At 47.0% G+C, this 14,675-nt stretch overlaps 1 protein-coding gene across 2 annotated transcripts in view; it reads right to left on the bottom strand.

Moving 5' to 3' along the window:
* Positions 1–12,692: 12,692 nt before the first annotated feature.
* Positions 12,693–14,675, bottom strand: part of ZER1 (zyg-11 related cell cycle regulator) — a 62,303-nt gene continuing 60,320 nt past the window's right edge. For both annotated transcript variants that reach the window (XM_083158719.1, XM_083158718.1), the window contains exon 16: positions 12,693–14,433. In XM_083158719.1, the coding sequence (XP_083014845.1) occupies positions 14,376–14,433 (58 nt within the window). In that variant the 3' untranslated portion in view covers positions 12,693–14,375. The remainder of the gene's footprint in view (positions 14,434–14,675) is intronic.

Genomic DNA, 14,675 nt, shown 5'->3' on the forward strand with positions numbered 1-14,675 from the left:
GTGTTGCCCAGCCCTGGTATATGGCATACAATGCAATGGTATACGATTTTAAATTGTATAACATCGGCTGCCATCGCGTAACATTGCATATCATCGTATGGCTTATGGTATGCGATGCGATGGGCGCCGTGCTAGGAAACAAGTACCTTCAAAACTTAAAACAAAGTTTGTATGCAGTCTCAGGTACTGAATTTGAATGGCAAGCAATCATTTTCCTGCACATATTTAGGACCAGTTACATATCATGTCCCCAGTAGGGCCAGTTACATATCATGTCCCCAGTAGGGCCAGTTACATATCATGTCCCCAGTAGGGCCAGTTACATATCATGTCCCCAGTAGGGCCAGTTACATATCATGTCCCCAGTAGGGCCAGTTACATATCATGTCCCCAGTAGGGCCAGTTACATATCATGTCCCCAGTAGTGCTGTTATAGATGTCCCCAGTAGTGCCAGTTAGATATCATGTCCCCAGTACTGCTGTCACAAGAAATTTATTTTTATGTATGGTTTTTAAATAATTTGGATAAGGGATACACAACCTGTTATACATGGCTCATCTTGTTGAATTATATCCTTTGCAAAGTATCACCTTTTACCTGGACTGTAAAATACATTGTGGATGTGGTAATCTATCTACATTTCTTGGGATAAGTTCAGGAATTTATTGTAGATGTATTTTAACTTTAAGAATAGTACTGCAGACTATTGCAGCTATTTGCACTGATTTATATTAGGTAAATTATTAAGATTACAGCAGACTATTGCTGTTATTGTGGTTTTATATCTGTGCTATGTCAGGAACGTAGAAATATTGGGATAGTGTTACTGACCTTACATTGCACCTTTTTCTGGTGAGGGAGGTGTTCTGGATGAGGTAGTTAGTCAGGATGAACACATGTCTCTTAACCCTTTGAGGTCCGCACCACAAAAAAAGCAAAGTAAAAAAAAATGATTTGCATTGTTTCATTCACTGAGGAGAATATTAACCACAACCAACAACAATCAATAGTTTTTTAAAATGAGACCCCACCGTTTTTGAGATATAGGCCTCTACCAAACGGTTGAGAAATCTGTTTATGATGAACTTTTTTTTTTTTTTGGTGCGGACCTCAAAGGGTTAAGCCTGATATATTCAGTAAAATTTGGACGCTAGGGGGTCTATTTATACATGAACAGCTTTAAAGCAATAGCATCGTTATAAGGACACCAGAAGCCAAACAGCGGATCAACGTTCCTACAGAAGAATTGCATTACGACCACTAAACTCAGGAACATTATGTGGCCTCGACGCACCTTTGCCATGAGAACACTTGGTCCAGGCCCACCACCCCTATGACTGCCCCAGGCCTACTCCTCATGGTAAGTATGGAACTGTTGGTGGAGTGCACCAGGGACAGCCTACATAGCAGCACTTCCCGTGTACCTGAATGTTCTGTGCTTTATAACAACCACCTGTGCTGCTCTCATGAGACCCAGGACATTTATGACTATGAAAATAAGAATTCCTAAATTTTCCACCTTTTGTCAGTACCCTGCAAAGGTGTTTTAATCACGTCCTCCGACCTTTTCATACCCCCACTATCCACGTCGGCGTGGAGTTGATTTTATAAAGTGTGGCGAGCGTATACCTGTGAAGTAATGCACGTGCACTCGCCACACTTTATAAAATCAACTCCACGCCGATGTGGATAGTGGGGGTATGAAAAGGTCGGAGGACGCGCACCGCCGCCCCTCGCGGGCTCGCTACGCTTCGGATTGCCGTTGATAGTGGGGGGCCGTTAAATATGTAAAATGCCCCCACATTGTTATTACCCATCAGGGTGGGTATACAATTAAAAATCCGGTCTGGGGGTGCCATTTAACATGGGACTCAATAGCAAATCGCATCGCATGCCATTGTAATGGCATGCGATGTGACCTGATTTTAAAATTGTATACTCAGCCCGGAAAAAAGGCTGAAATCGGGTCCATCGCACACCTTAATTAGTGGTATGCGATGGGCGCTGTGATAATACACAAGTACCTACCATTTGATTGTCCTCTGGTAAGTGTTTTGTAATCCAAAGGGTGATTAAGGACTGCAATATTCCCCAGATGATTTCAAGACTCCCATTGGCATCACACTCTGATAATCTGTTTATTAGGGATTGGGCTAGGTATCCCACAAATTTTCAATCTCAGATTTAGTTTCTTGTGGTGCACTAGTATTCAGGAGAAGTTGGGTAGGTCACAGGTAAATCGATAAGTACCAGCTGATGAATGACTATAGCTCAACGCGTTTCCCCGGATAAATGAACCTCCGGCTTCCTCAGGAGACAGTTACGTATGGGGACATGATACAGGCTATCAGAGCTGCTATCAGCCCCTTACTGAAAGAACAAACAGCAGACATTAATCATCAAATTGCTCAGCTGCAGAATCAGCTCTCTGAGACTGAGCACAGGGTGGGTGAGAATTTTGCAGGAGTATCCGATCTTAAAAGGAGTCTCACAGGCAGGCTAGAGAACTATACTAACTTACCAACAAAATTCAGGACCTTGAAAACCGGTCCAAGCGCAATAACTTACACATCATTGGGTTACCTGAAACTGTAAAAGGCAGGAACTCATATGATTTTATTAGAATCACGTTACCTGATTTACTACAGATTCGTGATAGTTGCAATGACCTAGTTATTGAGCGAGTTTTGAGACTTGGTCTTCAGCAGCCAGAGAGGGATACAGAGCTGTAATATTGAAGACTCTGAATTACCTACACAAGGAACTGATCTGGGTGGCTTCCCTCAAACAATGCAACCTGTCTTGGGATGGGCATAAACTTCTGCTTTTCCAGGACTACTTAGCCAAGCTGGCAAAAGCAAGAAAGAAATTCTCCCCTGTCTGCACTCGCCGAATCCAAGATGGGCGCAAATTTGCTTTAATCTACACGGCCAGGCTCAGGATCTTGGAGGGCTCCATCTTCAAAGATTTTATGAACCCCCCAAGATGCAGATTCATATCTACGTGAAACTGTTGCTAACCCATATCGACAGACTCACACGTCTGACTACGACTGATTTATTTCTATTCCTACTACTATTCAATTCTATTCAAATCCCTACTTCCTTACTATTTTGTTAGGTTTTGTTTTTTCTTCTTATATTTTCCATGTTTAATGATACATGGACTGGGGTTTTTCCTTGTCTATTAACCTGTGCTTTTGTTTCACGGTTCTTTACTATGTATGTATGTTTGTGATAGATGTCCATTCCCTATCATTTATTTAGTAGGAGCTACTGCTTCTGGCCTATATTTTACATTTATGATAAAATAATGCCTAATTGCTGGACGTTTATGTTTACAAATGTGTTTTTATATCTATTATACAGAGAGCTTGGGCCTAGGAGTTTGGCTCTGTTAGGCGACTTTATGTTACATTTACTACTCTTTTTTTATTATCTTACAGAAGTACCATTATACTATTTTTCTATTTGTGTCGCCCTCTCTCCTGTTTTCCCTTGTATTCCTGTCTCACCCCCCCTTCTTGTCTCTCCCCTTACCTGGTGGTGCAGTTCTTCTTACCCTGTTGGTAACATCCACAACTGCTCTCTCAGAATTGGACCACGTGTGTGCTATCTACGTTTTCACACCGCTTTTGCTAAGATGTCAATTAAAAGTGGGTGCTGGAATGTGGGTGTCATAAACTCCTCCGAGAAACGCAAGCGGATTTTGATGCATCTATCAAAATTATACTTAGATATTGTCTTCTTACAAGAGATACTGTACATTTAACAGCCCCATAAACAAACTAAATGCCCTGAAATAGAAATTGACACCTATGGCCCCTTTACACTTCTTAGGCGAGATGCCTGGCAATCTTAAGTCAAATATCACCTGTCAATAGACGTAACCAACATCACTTCATACTCAGAGGGAAGCTATTGTGCCAAGTGTCCTTTGCCAACCAGACATATATGTGTGTTTAAATGTATATGCACCTAAGCTGTTTTTTCTTAAGATTGTCTCCCTTCTAGCAGTGGCGTAACTATAACATTATTGCCAATTACACATTACACCACACACTGACAATGCCCCTTACCTATGGTCGGATAATTCCCAATCTGTGAGATAGGGTGATGGGAAGAAGCAGAGGGTGACAGGCAGAGTAATAGTAAGAGACAGTCAGCGGAGGGGAGAGGCAGAGGGTGGCTGGGAAAGGAGACAATGAGATTGGTGGTCAGTGAGGTGGTGGGTGACAATGGGCTGGTAGGGAAGGAGGGGCAGTAAGATAGGGGTGGAAGGGGGGACACCAAGCCGAATTAGAGGAAGGGGACCATTGTGACTGGACGGGGTAGGTGCAGTGAGGTGGTTTGGGGGGGGGGGGGAGACGAGACATTGGGCTGGCATGAAGAGGTCAGTAAATGGTGGTATTGGTGGGAGACCCTAGAATGGAACAAGGATAGACAGCACTAATCTGGGTTTGCTGTTGGTGTTTCATACATGGCATGCCTGTAGCAGCATTGTGTACTTCCACAGCCTCCTAAGCAAATCTGGAGCTCTGTCTGCTGCTGAGGGGATCTGGTAGGATGATGAGGTGGCTGCCTCACACTGGCGGTGCTGTGTACGCCGGCAGGTTCATTGAGAGGAGAAGAGACAATGTGGCCAGCCCCAGCGTCAGTCAGCCACCACCAGGAGAGGATTTGCTGTATGCACAGCAGGTCAGGGTGCCTCTCTGATGCTAGTGAACATGTGAGGACGGGGCCGGCTCCTGATCAGCACTGGCTAGCGCACTAATAAAGCAGTTGAGTGACATGATGGGTGTGGGTCAGTGCACAGGAGCGCTGTGTGCTACTAACAAAGGGATTTGTGTACTTACTGTTAAATCCTTTTCTCCGATTCCACAGGTGGCACTGGAGATCTACAGTGGGGAATAGAGGGCGACCACTAGGAGCTTGGGCACTATAATAATTATAACAGTGTGGCTAGCTCCTCCCCTCTACTTCCCCCTGCCTGGCAGTCTAAAGAATTGTGCCCGGAGGAGGCTGGAAGATGCAACATACTTCCGAGAGGAGGGTAACCATCACACGTAAAACATGCACACTAGAAACTGTAGGACAGAAGAAATAGAAATTACTTTCAAACAGAGTCCACCAAACAACTGAAGTGACCAGGGGTTTTCACTAACAACCTGAATTACCCTGTAATAACTGTCCTGTATATGTGAACTGAAGGAAGAGCAGCGCCGGGAGGGCGTCAAGTGCCACCTGTGGAATCGGAGAAAAGGATTTAACAGTAAGTACACAAATCCCTTTTTCTCCTTCATCCACTAGGTGGCACTGGAGATCTACAGTGGGGACGTCCCAGAGCTCCCATTACGGGCGGGACGGCGCTGAGATCCTTCCAACACTGCGCGGCCAAACTGTGAAGCTTGGGACGCAAAAGTATCAAATCTATAAAATTTGATAAAGGTTCTTTGTCCGGACCAAGTGGCGGCCCTACACAATTGCAGAACCGAGACCCCTCGGGCAGCCGCCCATGAAGGGCCTACTGAGCGTGTGGAGTGTGCCGTAATAGGCGAAGGAGGCGCTTGTGATGCCGTCACATATGCCTGTCTGATTGTAAGGCGAATCCATCTGGCCAAAGCCTGTTTGGAGGCAGGCCAACCTCTTTTTGAGATGTCATAAAGTACAAATAGAGAATCGGTCTTTCTCACAGAAGCTGTTCTGGAAATGTAGATTCTGAGGGCCCGTACCACGTCCAGGTATTTAGAATCACTGGAATCCTCTGTAAACGCAGGAACCACAATGGGCTGGTTTATGTGGAACGAGGACACCACTTTTGGTAGGAAAGACGCCTTTGTCCGTAACTCTGCTCTGTCTTCGTGAAAAACAAGGAATGGTGGGCGACATGATAATGCGCTCAAATCCGAAACCCGCCTAGCTGAGGCTAAGGCCAGCAGAAGAACTGTCTTCCATGTTAGGTATTTTAATTCCACTACCTCTAACGGTTCAAACAGCGGAGACTGTAGAAACGAGAGGACTAGATCGAGATCCCATGGTGATGTAGGTGTCCGGAAGGGAGGTTGAATTCTCAACACTCCCTGAAAGAAAGTTTGCACCTGTGGCAGCAGGGCTAATTTTCTCTGAAAATAAATGGAAAGAGCAGAGACTTGGACTTTCAGGGTTCCCAGGCGTAAACCTGCAGTAAGGCCCGCCTGGAGGAAGAGTAGAAGACGCGCCAATTTGAAAAATCTTGGTGATACGCTACGACTCTCACACCATGAAATGTACGCCCTCCATATGCGATGGTAATGAATGGAGGTGACTTCCTTCCTAGCTCGTAACATAGTAGGAATCACTGCTGAAGGAATCCCAGCTCTTCTTAGGATTGTCCTCTCAGTAGCCAGGCCGTCAAATGAAGCCGCTGTAAGTCCGGATGGACGAAGGGACCTTGTGACAGCAGGTCGTGCTGCAGCGGTAGAGGCCATGGTTCGTCTACTAGTAGAGCTGTGAGCGTGGTGTACCACGACCTGCGAGGCCAGTCCGGTGCTATTAGAAGCACTGTGACTGATTCTCTGCGAATGCGTTGCAGAATTCGTGGTAACATTGGAAATGGCGGGAAGATGTAAACAAACTGGTACCGCCAGGGCATCGTCAGCGCATCTATCCCTTCCGCTGCTGGATCCCGCGTCCGTGCACAATATCTCGGAAGCTGGTGGTTGTTGCGGGAGGCCATCAGGTCGATCTGAGGGCATCCCCACCGATGTATGAGTCTCTGGAAGACCTGTTGATGAAGCTTCCATTCTCCCTGGTGAATGTCGTGTCGACTGAGATAGTCGGCTTCCCAGTTCTCTACTCCTGGGATGAATACCGCTGAGATTGCTTGGAGGTGATCCTGCGCCCAGAGTCATATTCGGCTGACCTCCTTCATTGCGGCGTGACTGCGTGTTCCTCCCTGTTTGTTTACATATGCTACTGCTGTAGCATTGTCGGATTGTACTCTGACTGCTTTGCTCCGAAGAAGATCCGAGGCTTCCAGCAGAGCATTGTATATTGCTCTGAGTTCCAGAATGTTTATCGGGAGTAAGGCTTCCAGTGGGGACCACAGACCTTGGAATTGATGTTCGAGCACGACTGCTCCCCAACCGCGGAGACTGGCATCCGTGGTGAGAACCGTCCAGTCCCATATTCCGAATCGCTTCCCCTGAAGAAGATTTCGGGAGGTGAGCCACCACGTCAATGAGAGGCGCGCCCGAGGAGATAGAGTGATTCTCCGATGAAGTGTGAGATGAGAACCTGACCACTGACGAAGTAGGCAGAGCTGGAATGGTCTTGAACGGAACCGACCGTACTGGACCGCTTCGAATGTTGCTACCATTTTGCCCAACAGGCGGATGCACAGAAACACTGTGACCTGTCTGTGTTGTAGCACTGACCGAACCAAGAGTTGAAGAGAAGTAATCTTGTCCTCTGGTAAGTAGATCTTCTGTTGTACCGTATCCAGTATCATGCCTAGGAACAGTAACCTCTGTGAGGGTTGGAGTTGAGATTTTTGATAGTTGAGCATCCAGCCGTGCTGTATCAGTATCTCCTGTGTGCGACTGATGTTGGATAGAAGGATCTCTGCAGATGGCGCCTTCAGAAGAAGGTCGTCGAGATATGGCACTACCGTGATCCCATGGGATCTGAGGAGCTGCATCATAACGGCCATGATCTTTGTGAAGATCCGGGGTGCCGATGACAGCCCGAACGGTAGCGCTTGAAATTGGAAGTGGTCGTCTCTGATGGCGAATCTTAGAAACGCCTGATGAGGCGGCCAAATTGGTATGTGCAGGTAAGCGTCCTTGATGTCTAGAGACACCAAGAACTCTTCCTGCTCCAAACCTGCTATGACTGATTGTAAAGATTCCATTCTGAACTTTACCACTCTCAGGTAGGGGTTGAGATGTTTTAGGTTCAGAATGGGTCGTGTGGAGCCGTCCGGCTTCGGCACGAGGAAAAGGGCAGAATAAAAGCCCTGTGTTCTTTGTTCCAAGGGAACCGGGATAATTACTCCCATCCGACAGAGCTTTTGAACTGCCTGCAAAAGGGCTGCACCTTTGTCGAGAGAAGCTGCCAAACCGGTTGTGAAAAAACGGTTTGGAGGCTTCTTTTGAAAATCTATCTTGCATCCGTAGGTCACAGATTCTGTGACCCAAGCATCCTGACTGGAGAGACACCAGACCTGATGATAGAGGCGCAGCCGCGCCCCCACCCTGGTGTCCCCTAAGTGGGGCTGAGGTGTGTCATGAAGAGGGTTTTGGGGCCGGTTTGGCGTCCTGGTGTGCTGTGGAAGCGACACCTCTTCCCCGACCTCTGTATCCTCTGCCACCAGAAAGGCCAACTCTTGCACGCCCCCGGAATCTTGCCGTAGGGCGAAAGGATCGAAAGGACGGTCCCTGAAAGGGCCTCCTAGGAGGAGGAGGAGGGGCTGCCGAAGGTAAGAAAGATGATTTCCCTCCCGTGGCCTGGGAAATCATCTTGTCTAGCTCCGGCCCAAACAAACACTCCCCCTGAAAGGGCAGAGCCTCCACTGCTCTTTTAGATTCCGCATCTGCCTGCCATTGGCGTAGCCAGAGGGCTCTGCGAGCCGAAATGGACAGAGCAGAGATGCGGGATGCCAATATACACACATCTGTAGAAGCCTCTACAAGGTAAGCAGCGGCTTCTTTTATGTGGTCCGCTAAAGCCACTAACTCACCTGCCGCTGGATCGTTACCGAGATTCTCATAAATCTGGGTTGCCCAGGCCTCCATCGCTTTGTTCACCCAGCATCCCACTTGTGCAGGACGTTGAACCAAACCCGCAGCCGTGTAGATGTTCTTAAGGGTGGCTTCCAGCTTCTTGTCAGAAGTCTCCTTCAACGAGGATGTTCCCGGGATAGGCAGGACTGTCTTCTTAGAGAGACGGGAGACCGATGGGTCCACTGAAGGTGGAGTCTCGCATAATTTTCTACTGTCTGCAGGAAAAGGGTATGCAGTTAAGAATTTGTTGGAGGCCTGAAAACGTCTATCTGGATGAAGCCAAGCATCCTTCAAATGTTGGTCTAATTCCTCAGACACTGGGAAGGCAGCCGCCTGTCTGCGACGCTTACCAAATATTTGAGGGCGATCTGGAAGAGCAGCCTCGTCGTCTACTTTTAAGGTAGACTTAACCTTAGCAATAAGGTCTTCTAATCCCTGTGAAACCGGCTCAGGGGCTGGTACTTGTAACATATCAATAGGGTCAGTGTCAGGATACTGTCCCTCCTCCAGAGCAGGCATGTCATCATCATCCGACCCATATGCATCCAATCTATCCGTGAGCAGGCGGCTCTCATTAGACAAAATGGGCGGAGCTATAGGATCCGTATCCCTAGGGATAAGGGCCCTGGTTAATGATTCCACCGCCGAAGTTAATTCGGCCTGTTGAGACCTAGCAGTCTCTCTATCTCTATGAGAAGCTGACAATTCAGCAGATAAATGCGAAATCACTTGTGTTAATTGAGAAGCCCAAACAGGGACCTCTTGCTGGGGTGTTACTGGAGTGTCTGTGCATTCTGCACACAGTACAGCTCCCTCCACCAGTGGGGTGAATTTTGCTTGACATTTTCTACATGCCAGCTTTTTTGAAGAACCCCCAGCCATCACACACACTACAGTTAAAGTTAAAAGTAGTTAGAAGCAAGTGCAAGTGGAGAGAGAGAGAGGGAGCACCCACAAGTCAGCACTTCCCTCAGCGTTAAAACGCTGCAGGGCTCTGACTATAATTTTAGCACAGCCTTTGCTCTCTTGCAAAGACCTCTATCTCCCCACTGTGTTACTCACAGACCCAGGGGTGAATAGAGGTCAGCGGTGGTTGATGCAGCCTCCCTGAGGCAGGACGCGGCAGGGGAGAGCTCCGGAGCTGTAATGGCGCCGGCAGTGAGGTACGCAGGGGACCCTGGGAACTCGTCCCGCGCGCTAGGCTCCGCCCACCGCTATGGCGCGCTTTTTAGAAAAAGACGCGCTGTCAACACCGCCCGTTAAACCCGACTCCCCTGCTAGCGGGGAGCCGGGATATACCTACCCTGCCTGCTGGCCGGCGGCGGTGAGGCTGTGCGGACTGAGGCGCGGCCGCACGCAGCGGCGTCCAGTCACTCTGGGACAGCGGTCCCAGGAGCCGGGGACCCCGCGCAGACCGCAAGCAGTGGCGCAGGGGTCCCCTCCGGCAGCTCCCGCGACGCAGACAGGCAGTCGGCAGAAGCTGCCTGTCTGTCCTCAAATGTAAAATCATAAGAAAATAATAAAAAAATAATAAAAATGTCTATTTGCCCTTAGAGGGCAAAACGTTGCACCCAGCTCCCCGGGCACATTCTAAGACTGCCAGGCAGGGGGAAGTAGAGGGGAGGAGCTAGCCACACTGTTATAATTATTATAGTGCCCAAGCTCCTAGTGGTCGCCCTCTATTCCCCACTGTAGATCTCCAGTGCCACCTAGTGGATGAAGGAGAAATAGGGAAGTGTGAGATAGCCCTGTAGTATAGCCGTGCTGGCTTGTTCCCCTTTCTCCCTCCCGTCTGCTGCATTAGTCTTAAATAGACTGGGCGGCTGCTGGTGCCAGCAGCACAGCACTGTCCCAACACAGCAGACTTCATACACTGACATCAGGGACAGGAGAGTGAAGAGCAGCGCCAGTTCTCCTTCCCTGCAGCGGTGCCTCATTTATTGTCAGCCCTTCTCACAGACCCTGCCAGCATGGGCTCCCCCAAGCCACCGCAGGGTCTGCACAGCGTAGTTATGCCACTGCCTTCTGTCCCCGTTTATGCACGTGCCGATAATTTTGGGAGGTGATATGAATTTAGTTGCTCTACCCCAGCCACACAAACAATTCCCGACCTAACGTAAAGCTCACCTGCCTCCATTTGGGGTTAATGCATTAGCCTCTAAAATTGCACTTGTTAGATGTCTGAAGAGTCCTGAACCCAACTGAAGGGGACTTTACCTGTCTGTCTGCTTCTACTGGACATCTGTCCAGAATAGATTATTTACTGATCTCTACCATGTTACTGCCTAAAGTGGAGGAATCTAATATCGAACCGATTACATTCTCTGACCACGCTGTCACCTAGGTTAAATTTCAATTGATAAAGGAGAGGGATTCTTTTATATCCTGGCATTGCCCATTGTCCTTGGCTACATTGCGGGAAACAGTCTTGACTGCTTGGGACTCGTTCAACCGGTCTAACACTGAAACTTTACCTTATGTAACCTTATGAAACTTTATTGGCAGGCTTCTAAAGCCATTATCCAAGGTGAGAGTATTGCACAATCTGCCTACCAAAAATTCCAGGAATATTTATCAGCCCAAGCAAAACTGCTTCAAAATCACGGCCAAAACTGAATATGAAGCCATATTTTCTTAAATGGAGGTTAGGTACACGTTCAACAAAGATTTAAAATTCAAGAAATGCGGAAATAAATCTAGCAAATTATTATCATGTTGACCTTGAAGCAAATTTACCACCTCAACTTCTTTGACTCCTGGATGGCTCTGTCCTGCCCTCCACTCCAAATACTTCACACTGCTGCTGCCCACTGCCTAGTTAATGTGAGTCTCGCCACCCCTCTCTGGAACCCCCTCTAACTTGCAAATCACATCTAAAGGAAAGGGGGAGTGGCATACTACTGCATGTACGGTAACGTGTTCCCACACAGCTTGGTCTGTCCGGACGGGCAGGTGGGCGAGCAAGTGCAAGTATGAGAGTTGACACGTCGACTTGTTGTAATTGTGTATACTAGTATTGTCCCAACATGACAGGCACACTTGTGGCGGCTGGGCTGCGAGGCGTGAGACTTACTTTTACGGAGACAATGATTTTGTGCTCGATCATTGAGCGCTTGCACAGTGGAGGAAAGCCACCGCCTAGCACATGTAGCCACCACCCCAGTATACGCCCTGGTGACCACCCAGTTTTGTGGCCACGCCCATCAATAATCCCATACGCCTACTCTGCACGGGTTCATTTGCTAGCCCATTTCTACTCATAAGGTCATGAGCGTGCACAGCTGCCCATACCTGCACATGAGCCTTGCGAGTGGTAAGCATGCGCAGTGAGCTAAGAAACGCTCTGCGTACGAATACATGCCCAACCAAGCTGTTGCTTTGGGGCTTGCTTTTGCAACTTATCTTTTGGATGTTGCAACGGTATTATTGTGAATGTATCAGTTTATCTTTACAGGATTCTCTGGATCCAACCACTTTTTAGTGGACAGCTTACGCTGCCCTGTTACCCAAGTCTTTCCCTTAATTAATCCTGGTCGCTCCCCAGTTCACAGGACCTAGATTGTTATCTATTTTCATTGGCTCTTACACACCAAACCACAAACTGGGTTGGACCAGGTTATTTCAGCGGCGTGAAAGGGGTTAATGGTTTGCTACTGACAATCGATGCAGGCTCTTTAACCCTTTGAGTGCCAGCGCTAGCGTGAGCGATCCGCTCTTTTTTTCGGGTGCAATATTTCACTGAACTTCAATGAAATGACTCGGCTGTATTTGTGGTTCTACTAAAAGAACAGTCGCTGTGAGGGACGCGGGCAAATTTAGCAGATATAATAAGGATCTCTCACAGCAACGTTGGCACACAAAGGGTTAATGAACACTTAAAAAAGCGAACAAACATAAAAGGGAATGCAATAAAAGTATTCGGAGACCAAACAGAAAAAAAATACATATTTTATACACATACATACTTACAACTTTCAAGCAGAATGAAGAAAAACATGACTGTTCTATTGCTTTAGGACAGTACATAGGAGTTTGACATCCCGATTTCAAAACGTAACTGTCCATTTTTCATTTGTGCAAACCTAGCGCTAACCACAATGTGTGAATAAAGTGGCCCAATCACCCGGACAAGGCAGACAATGGGCGGGATGTAATGAAGTCCGAGTTCTTGAATGAAGGAGAAATCATTTGCGAGGCACGGTTTTGCCATATAAAGGATTGCCCCTTAAAAACAAATTCTGAGTTTGGCCAGTCGCCCGCCCTGCCAAACTCTGACTTACATCCGGCCCAATATGTGGCGTGAACCCAATATTCAACCAATTCAGTGGGAACTAGACATCGCCGACACATGCAATGGATGCTGCTAGTTATTACTGAATGGGTAAGGCTACATTCCCTTGAATATTGTTTAGGCCTCAAAATGGCTGCTGCTGCTGTGTGTAGGTGAGGAAACCGCTTTAAGGACTACGGGACAAATCACCGGAGAGGTCAGAGGTCATTATCATTCAGAACTGTAGCGCCAGTCAAAAAACCAAGGTTGGTTTGGCACGTTGACCTTGGAGTCTATCCATTTCTAGCTAGTGAGTTGGGTTCATGGTATGGTTTCTCACAAGCTCCCGTATTGGTAAAGATATTAGACCATTGGCTTACCGCGTCTTCTTTTTTGGCAACCCTCCACGGAGATTACTAGGCAGGTTCACCCGCCTAGATCACTGCACACACTTACATATACAAGAAGAATACACTTTCACAATAATGTTTTAACCCCCTTAATGCAAGATTATAACGTACATGGAAATAGGTTACTGAAAAAGGAAAAACAAAAATATCCAGGACTATACTTGATAAATTTGAAGCTTATGCAAATGTTACTTTGCTCCGGTCCTGAGCAGTTTCTAGCTTTCCGCGTAGGCGGCACTGGCAGTACAAATTATGTTTCTTCATTTTTCTTTTTCTCAATAAAGAATTTTTATACAGTGTTGAAACGTCCTTTCCTCTGGTCACGGTAGCACGCTTTTTGTTTGGGCCAGGCCAAAATAAACAACACTTTCATAGCAAACGCTTCTTGTCGTGCGGTTCTGGAGGGCGCTGTAGTGTAAGCATTTTCCATGTGTAGGACACAGTTTTTTTCTTACTAAACTAAATGTCTCAGGATTGTTGTAATATAATAATCAAAGCTGTCAATCATTAGGTTGGTGAAAACATTCCGATATTAAACTCTGTCCATCAGCAAAATTGAATGTTGGAATTTTTAACTGTGTTTTTTAGGTTGTAATGTCTGTGAGGCATCTGCAAGTGGCGTGGGGAACCAAATGACTGTACAACCGCGTCTCCTGTCCAGAGGCTTCCAAAGGTACCAACGCAACATCCAGGATTACCTAGAATATATATATTTCTTGTATCCTCTGTTGCTCTTGTAATCTTCTACAGTAACCACACCCAAAGAGATATCAAATCAATAGCAAAAATAATAAACCACGGTTGACAAGACTTTCTTGTGCAAATAAGTCCTCTGTCCACTTGGTGGCGCCGGACACACACGGCTACCTCTTGTTGCGAATGTCCTCTGTGGAGAAGTGCAGAGAATGATAGAGATGGCTTCCTTCAGTCTCTTTATAATAATGTGTCCATGCTCTCTTCGTTATAACTATCACAATGATCAAGGACTTTCCTGAGGAAAAATAGGACAAATTAAACAAGTTGGATGTTTGAACGTCTTCACATAAAAGATGTGTTGATGGAGGGGATCCTGCTCCTACCTCTATATAACCCTCAGACTGTGGCTTCTTGCTGCCTCCATTCCCCTCCGCACACTATGTCACTGGTACAAGCAGTCCTGTCCTCACTGACACATCTTTCATCTCCTGATATATAGCGATCTATAGAAGCTTTATAATTTAACTTAGATACCCT

This window comes from Crinia signifera, chromosome 9, assembly GCF_055691185.1.
Source record: "Crinia signifera chromosome 9, ASM5569118v1, whole genome shotgun sequence".
In the NCBI taxonomy this organism is placed as follows: Eukaryota; Metazoa; Chordata; class Amphibia; order Anura; family Myobatrachidae; genus Crinia; species Crinia signifera.